At 50.3% G+C, this 8,231-nt stretch overlaps 1 protein-coding gene across 1 annotated transcript in view; it reads right to left on the bottom strand.

Annotated features, from left to right (window-relative positions):
- Positions 1–5,044, bottom strand: part of IGSF21 (immunoglobin superfamily, member 21) — a gene marked incomplete at its 5' end in the record, with an annotated part of 11,147 nt that extends 6,103 nt beyond the window's left edge. The window contains 2 exons of the mRNA XM_010013651.1: positions 370–488; positions 4,923–5,044. Coding sequence (XP_010011953.1) covers positions 370–488; positions 4,923–5,044 — 241 coding nt within the window. The remainder of the gene's footprint in view (positions 1–369; positions 489–4,922) is intronic.
- Positions 5,045–8,231: the final 3,187 nt, after the last annotated feature.

Below are 8,231 nucleotides of genomic sequence, written 5' to 3'. Positions count from 1 at the left end.
TCTTTCCGCAGCTTCTCTTCTCCAGGCTGAACAGCCCCAATGTTCTCAACCTGTCTCCATAAGGGAGCTGCTCCAGGCCCTGCTCATCCTCATGGCCTCCTCTGGACTTGCTCCAAAAGCTCCATGTCCTCTTTATGTTGAGGACAGCAGAACTGCACCCAGTGCTGCAAGTGGGGTCTCACAAGAGCAGAGTAGAGGGGCAGGATCACCTCCTTTGACCTGTTGGTCACACTAATCCATCCCTCTCCCATCCTCATCCTCAGCCCCATCCCTGGGGATGGAAAAATGAACCAAATCCCTGCTGTCTCTCAGTCCTGAGACCCCACAGTTCCTCCCCCTGCAGTCCCACCCATCCAGGGCTGCACTTACCCATCACGTTCAGGAAGACATTCCCGGAGGCCAGGACCACCTTCTCCCGCGTGGCTCGGTCGTAAATCCCCACATGACACTCGTAGGGGCCGTTGTCTGAAATGCGCACCTCAGGGAGGCTGGAGAGCAGAGACTGAGGTCGCCAGCTGGGTAAACCCCCACATGCCATCTGAAGGTGCCGTTGTCGGAAATGCGCACCTCAGGGAGGCTGGAGAGCAGAGACTGAGCTCGCCAGCTGCTCCCCCTCCAGCCTGACCCCATATTCCCAGGGGATGCAGTGGTCAGAATCCGGATCTTAAGGTGTCAGATGGGGTTGCTTTTTACCGGTGACGGGGATCAATACGCTATTAATAACTGCAAAGGCTGCAGGAGAGAGCTGTGTAATGTGGTTTAGCAGCTGGAGTTTAGTGGCACTGACAGCTCCTCAGGAGGGGAAGTAATTGCATTATCGAAAGGAGAAGCGTATGAGAGGCAAAAGCACCACCAAGAGCACAATCCCATGAAGCCTGGACATCAAACGCCTGCGGAACGCTGATGTTAAAGGCTCAACTCTGGACGTTACAGACCGCTCAGGTGATGCAATGGCTGTAGCAAAGAGTGGTGGATAAAAAGCATCAAAAACTCCAAAGCACACCCAGAGCACACACGGATTGATTGATTATCTTGGGTCTTTATAGAGATATAAAGAAAACCAGGAGACGCGTAAAAGGATCAGTGCTGCTGGAGGTGGAGATGATCACACCAGCTGCAAAGAAGCCACTTTGCCAACTGGCAGCATCCCACCTCACCGGTTGCACCATCATCCCACTTCCCTGGCTGGCAGCATCCCACCTCACTGACCAGTGGCATCATCCTGCTTTGCTGGCTGGCAGCATCCCACCCCATCAGCCAGCAGCACTATCCCACCTTGCTGGCTGGCAGCATCCCACCTCACCAGCCAGCAGCACCATCGCACCTTGCCAGGTGGCAGCATCCCACCTCAATGGCCAGCAGTATCCCAGCACAGCAATAAGGAAGCATGGAGGCAATTCCCACACAGACCCTTCAAGCCACTTCCAGCTTAACCCCCTCCGCTTTTCTGGACAAATCCAGGCATGAACCTCACAGGGCTTCCCCATCCGAGGAACAATCCAGTGCTGGTTTGCTGGATCCTTTCTGGAAGCCCCTGGCTGCCTTCCCACACCTCGTCCTCGCCACACGAGCTCCCCACCAGCATGAACAAATGCCCGTCGAAGCGAACAGTCACTTGGCAGCTCCTTTTAATGGCCCTGATGCTTTCAACTAAGCCTCCTCCATCTGTTCCAGCCTCTAATTACCCACACACAGAGCGGGAAATCATCCACACCCTTCGTTAGCAGCATGCAGGAGCAGTTTTGGTGCCCACCAAGCTGGGGACACCCTGTCCCAGTGGCTGTCAAGGACAAGCCCTTTGGGTTTGCACGTGGATTTGGGCGTAAAATGGTCCTAGTTGGGTCGATTTGAAGTTTCTGTGATGAATAAGGACCAGAGGGAGGGGCCTCCCAGCCCTGCAAAACCAAAACGCTGCCCGTTATGTCCTTTGTGTCCTCTAAGCATGCTGGAAATAAGGCAGAAAAAACCCTATATAGATATTCATAAAGCAGTGCCTTACTCGACAAGGGTGGGTTTTTAATCAAAGGAGGGGAAAGGAAATAATCCAGGGCTGGATATCTCTCAGCTTTGCTCTTCACATCTGAGCGGGCGGCGTTCAAAGCCGCTGTGAAAAGAGGCAGCCCCGGCAGCCCTCTGCGCCGCACAGATAAGAGCCGCGCTGCGAGGGATAACGCTCCGTGGGACGGCACCAACGTGCCCATGCCACTGCAAAGATGAAAAGAATAGATGAAAATCCAGAAGGGTAAAATGAAAAGAAGAATAAAACTGAGCGGAAGTGGCTGGGAAGCGCCTGACCCAGCACTAAACCCTTCCTAATAGTGCTCCGTTTCTTCACCAGAGCCCAAAATAGGGCAAGAGTCCCCCCCTCCAAATAAAGCATCAAGCCAATGATTCAGAAAACAAGCTCTTTTCAGAGCCTCCAAGAAATATCTCCTTTCTCTCCAGGCAACTTGCTGTTTTCCTCTGAAAAAAGGCAACTGTGTGAAAAGACTTTTACCACGAACATCCCTGGCTCCACGGATGATTTGCCGGCGCCGTGCTGACGATTACCGATGCTTTTAAGTGCTTGGTCCTAGGGCGGTGAAATTTTCTGCTTGCAAATTCTATTAGTTCTACAATATGTGGTGAAAGGGAGGAAAACAGAGGGTTCTGAGCCAAAAAAAGCATCTGAGGGTGGTGCAATGTGCCATAACCGGGTGAACATGGCGTGTCCTTGTCCCTTGCTCAAGGGATGCTCGTGATGTGTTGCTCCATGCACAGGGGATGTTTTGTTCTGGTTTAATTCCTCAACTTGCCCGCTGCTCCCTGTTTGAGGAGAGCAATGGCCAAATCCAGCATTGAGTGAAACTGCTGGGTTTATGGCAGGAAGCAAGGCTGGTGAGTTAGGGAATGTGTAATCCCTTTGTGAAGCCGCCAACACAAGCTCTAAACAACAATTAGTTGTGTCAGAAACGTGTACAACATCTGAGCGAGCTGCTGAGCGGAGCCTGTGCTCCACCGGGAAACAAAATAAAGGAGCAGAGCAGCCTCTGAGCATCTCCTGAACATCTTTTTGGGCAACTTATTGCCTCATCAGTCCCTGAGCAAGTCCCTGAGCATCCTCTGACCAACTCCATAGCATGTCCTGAGCAAGTCTCTGAGCCACCTTTGATGACTGCCTGAGCATCCTCTGACCAACCCCACAGCATCTCCTGAGCAAGCCCCATAGCATTTCCTGAACATCCCGCTGAGCAACCTTTGATCATTGCCTGAGCATCCTCTGAGCAAGCCCATAGCATGTCCTGAGCAAGCCTCTGAGCATCTCCTGAACAATCCCCTGAGCAACCTCTGAGAATCCCTGAACATCTCCTGCGCAAGACCCTGAATATCCTGAATACTCCCTGAACAACCCCTGAGTAACCTCTGAACATCCCAAGCTTGTCCTGAGCTTCCCCTGAGCAAGCCATGTGCATCCTCCTGAGCAACCCTTAAGCATCCTCCTGAGCAACCCTTGAGCATCCTGAAACTCCCCTGAGCATCTCCCAACCAACCCCATACCATCTCCTCTCCAGCCCTGCTTTCCTGCTTCTTCTCCACTCCATAGTCACTTTATTGCCATGCATCCATCCAACACACTTGCTTTTCCTTGTAGTAAAAGATAGCTCTGATTGTAACAGAAAAAACCAGCAAAACACCCCCTAAAACTCAAATTCCAAAGAATTAAAAGGAATTTCCCACCTGAACACATGCTTATCCGATGGGACCAGCTCTGCCAAACCCTTTCCAACCACACACAGACATTTGGAGGTGCAAACGTCACATCACCTTGAGGAAACAACTGTATTTTCCCCGTCAGACACAGAATTCTTATTACCCAACGCTGGGAAACATGAGCTATGGAATGCAATTGGCAACTTCTCATTTAAAAAGGAAACAAAGAGGAAAAAAGTAATAATTGTGGAAAATAAATACTTCACCCTGGCTTTTTTTACCTTGAATTAAGTCTCCCCCTGACAGTTTTTACCAGCTTTGGTTTTGCTTTTATACCACTGGCAGTAAAGCAAGTATGTAATTAGTAATAAAGCTGACACCCCTGCAAGTGATTTCGCACTTGGAAGAGAAGCAAAGACAAACTTCCATGCTGCCTGCTTTAAATATAGATAGCTATTTTGTTGTTTTCCCAAACCTTGCTTTTCTCTGCCCGTTTTCACCCCTGGAAATCACCTCTAATGTCATCATTTCCCTAGGGACAAGAAGGAACACTGGGACAAATCTTGGATATTTGATGCTGGAGCATTAAGGGATGATAATTTCTTTGCAATGCAATGAATCCCTGGGACAGCCAAAGAGGACACATCAAGTATTGCCCAAATCATAGAATGGTTTGGGTTGGAAAGGACCTTAAGATCACCTTGTACCCACCCCCTGCCATGGGCAGGGACACCTCACACTAGAGCAGGTTGCTCCAAGCCCCTGTGTCCAACCTGGCCTTGAACACTGCCAGGGATGGGGAAGCCACAGCTTCTCTGGGCACCCTGTGCCAGCGCCTCAGCATCCTCACAGGGAAGAGCTTCTGCCTTTCTCCAACCTGAACTTCCTCTGTTTCAGTTTGAACCCATCACCCCTTGTCCTGTCACTCCAGTCCCTGATGAAGGTCCCTCTCCAGCATCCTTGTAGCCCCCTTCAGACACTGGAAGCTGCTCTGAGCTCTTTACGCAGCTTCTCTTCTCCAGGCTCAACAGCCCCGGTGTTCTCAACCTTTCTCCATAAGGGAGCTGCTCCAGGCCCCTGCTCATCCTCGTGGCCTCCTCTGGACTTGCTCCAGCAGCTCCATGTCCTTCTTATGTAATACCTTCAACTACCCCAAAATGGGGCCAAATTCCTAAAAATAGGCATTAAGAAGCAGCCAGCATGCTGGAGGAGGAGATATCAAGGTCACCTACCGCACAGTGGACTGGTAGACCAGATCCTCCCTCTTCCTATAGTTCTCCATGTGGGAGAAATTGGTGGAGAACATGGCATCAAAGGTAAAGATCTTCTGCTTGATGGTGCCACCATCGGTGACCTGCAAAAGTAAAACCCATAGGTGAGATGCCACTTTTGCAAATGCACGAGCAGCTTCGCACCCACTTTTTAATTTGTAATAGATTTTTATTATATTTATCTGTAAGTTCTTTAATGTTTTCCTTAAGAATCAATAAATATTATGTATCTGGTATGAGCTTTCTGAAACCAAAAGCAAATCCAGTGCATTTCCATCCCATTATCATGTTGCCAACTCCCATCTCCATCTGCTCAGTGGGGTTGTAATTTTTAAGTGGAAAAAGGCTCTTCTTAGGAGCAGGGAGGACTCATTTCTTCCCTGTGCCCCCCAGTGCCTTCAGATTTATCTCCCCTGCTTCTGGGGAGCCAAGTTTAGTACAAAATTAAGGAGGAAAAGGAGGTGGAAAACAATGCAGGGGGCTGTGGAATGAGCATTTTGGGGCTAGAACAGCTCAGATTGATCTATCAGAAGGTTAGAATAGTAATTTTTTAACACAAGCCAAGTGCATAAGAAAGGGATTTGGGGGATTAACCCCTAAAACCAGCATCTCTCAGGGAGGAAACCCATTTTGCCACCCAGCATTTCTCTGACCACTTGGACAAAACTCAACTTTGAGTCCAGATTTGATCTTTTCCCCCTTTTTTACGGCTAAAAAAAAAAAGGGAAAACCCATCAAACTGCTGACACTAAAACCACCTCTTCACATTTATTTGTCGAGGCTGAGGCTTTTATAGCAAAGAAAATCCATGCTGACACAGATATGGGATAAAGAACTGCAAGAAGAATTATCAGAGTTGTAAATCTCCGGCCTTGGGAATGAGGGGAAGTTTTCAAGGACGTGTCTGATTTTCCCTGACTCCTACTGATGCCGAGGGGTAGGTCTGGGAAGAAACTTTGGAGCTGCTCCCAGATTGAAAAGCTCTTCATGGATCATCTCAAAGGGATTATGTTGGGGATGCTACAGAATGGTTGGTTCAGGGAGGGATGCTCAAGGAAACAGGATGGGGAGCATTGGAGATGATGCTCAGAGAGCAGGAGTTTGCAGCCATGGGAGTTCCCCAGCACATCTGGACAGATGTGGGCAAAGCCAGAAAGCATCAAGCTACATCCAAGGATGGGAGAGGAAAAATGTAGCTCAAAACATCACTTGAGCCACCCGTGGGACCCCTTGTATCCCCCTGAGGGTGCACAGCGAGGGAAGATGCTGCAGCCTGGTTGTGTCCTTAGGGAATTACAGGCAGTTAATAAGCTCCTGTGGAAAGGCACACAGAAAACAGTCTCTCTCCAGGGATTAGACCTACTTTCAGCCTTTTATGTGTGCCCTGGGGTCAATTATTTTGGAGAGGAGCTACATATGAAGTTAGTGAAGCCACAGGGGTGCAGGAGCAGCCAAGCCACTTCTTGCTGGGTTAAAAAAGGATGGTAATTCAGCAGCATGCAATGGTGCTTGCCCCACATAATGTGCCACACTGAAGAGTGGGAAGACAAGGGGCACAGGGCAAGGAAAAGGCAGGTTAAGGGCAGCATTGCTGAGCCCAGGCAGCCCAAGGCTGCCTGCTGCATTATGTATAAACCCTAGTGAAAACCTTATTCCTGACACAAACTCAGCAATTGCCACTGCAGAGGGAGACATTAACCTCCTGCTCCTTCCTGCTGTCACAGAGGCAGCCCCTTCCTGCCTCTCTCCTCTCACTGGTGACCCAGCCCTTTGCTGTCCCCAGAATACACTGGCACCATTAATAGTGCTGGAGCATCTCACCAGGTTAGATAAGCATCAGGGAGAGATGGGTGTGGGACCAAGGGGATCGGTGGGGAGGGATTGTGGAGGACAAAGTGGGTTGTAAAGGGGCAGGTCTCCATAGTACCTTGGGACATGAAGCATCACTGGGCTCCGGGGCTAGGGCTGAATTTACACCCTTTCTCCAAGGAACTGCAACAAGCACTTGCTGTGGCAAGAGGGAAAATACACTGATGGGGCTGCAAGGGGTGACTGCAATGCTGAGTGTGCTTCCAGGGGTTTGCAGCATCCCTATGTCCAAACCAATGTCACAGCCACTGGGGGAAACACATCATGATGGAAAACCCCTCTTCTAGCTGATATCCCTCCTCCTATCCTGAGCTTGCTGGACCACTCGGTCCTTCCTTGCTCAGAACCACCCAAAACACCACCAGCAGAACATTTGTCTTCCAAAAATAGAGTAGTTGATATATTTGCCCAAATCTGGATGGCTTGATCCCAGAATGAGCACTACAACCCATCTCCATCTCCCAAGGGGCAACACCCGTGCTGGTACCCCTCTCTTTGGCATCACTGAACCACATGCATGATCAAATGGGTGCTGGGAGGCGCAGGCAGGCTCCCCACTGCATCCGTTGGAGGCAGAGTGATGCCCTTACCCAGAGGTAATAAAGAACTCAATAAACTGCTGCTGCTTGTGACCTTCTCTCGCTGCCTGAGAATGAGGAATTAAAAGAGTTCTCCACACTGACATGTAAATGATCATCTCCCAGGTAGATGAATGGCACGAATCAAAGCTCTAGCAGTTACCAGCCCAAGATCTCTCCATCAGCAGCTTTGCTCAGATCTGAGACAATCTCTCTGCAGCCTTAGAACTCGAGTTTTTTACCCTAAAGAAGAACAGGTTTGTAAATCAGAAGTACAACCCACCATAAATTGGGTTGGCTTGAAAATCTGGAGGGTGAGAGGTAAAAAGCAGCATCCCGGTGCCTCCAGCCTGGACCATCCCCAGCATCCCCAAATCTACTAAGGCTCTGGGCTTTCCCAGCAGCATTGTATGGTATAGGAAGGGCTTACAACAGCCTCAGCACATTGGGTGTCCTTCGCTTGGCTCCTCCATCCTGTCTTCCCCCTCCCCTGGAGCTGCTGCTGCTGCGAGTAGTGACTTTATCACTGTCACCAGCAACATTTCCCGCTCAGAGCCAGCACGGGAGACGCCGGCGGGAGCTGTAACGTCTCATTTCTCCTAATGGGCAGCGTCAGTGGCAGCCCCCGTGGGGACTGAGCTTTGTCACCATCGATCAGGCAGCTCCGAGAAGTACCACCACCATCTGTAATGCACTGGCTCCTACTTGCTGCGGCCATCGGTTTTGGAGCTCCCCTCCAGCCTCTGCCAGGCAGGGCTCCATCGTGCAGAGCGAGCGTGGGCTCCCTGAAATGCATCCTGCAGGTGGGAGAACCCCTTCTTTG

Source organism: Nestor notabilis, unplaced genomic scaffold (genome assembly GCF_000696875.1).
Source record: "Nestor notabilis isolate BGI_N333 unplaced genomic scaffold, ASM69687v1 scaffold3044, whole genome shotgun sequence".
Taxonomy (NCBI): Eukaryota; Metazoa; Chordata; class Aves; order Psittaciformes; family Psittacidae; genus Nestor; species Nestor notabilis.
Note: the sequence above shows the minus strand (reverse complement) of the source record. Positions and strands in the feature narration are given on the sequence as shown.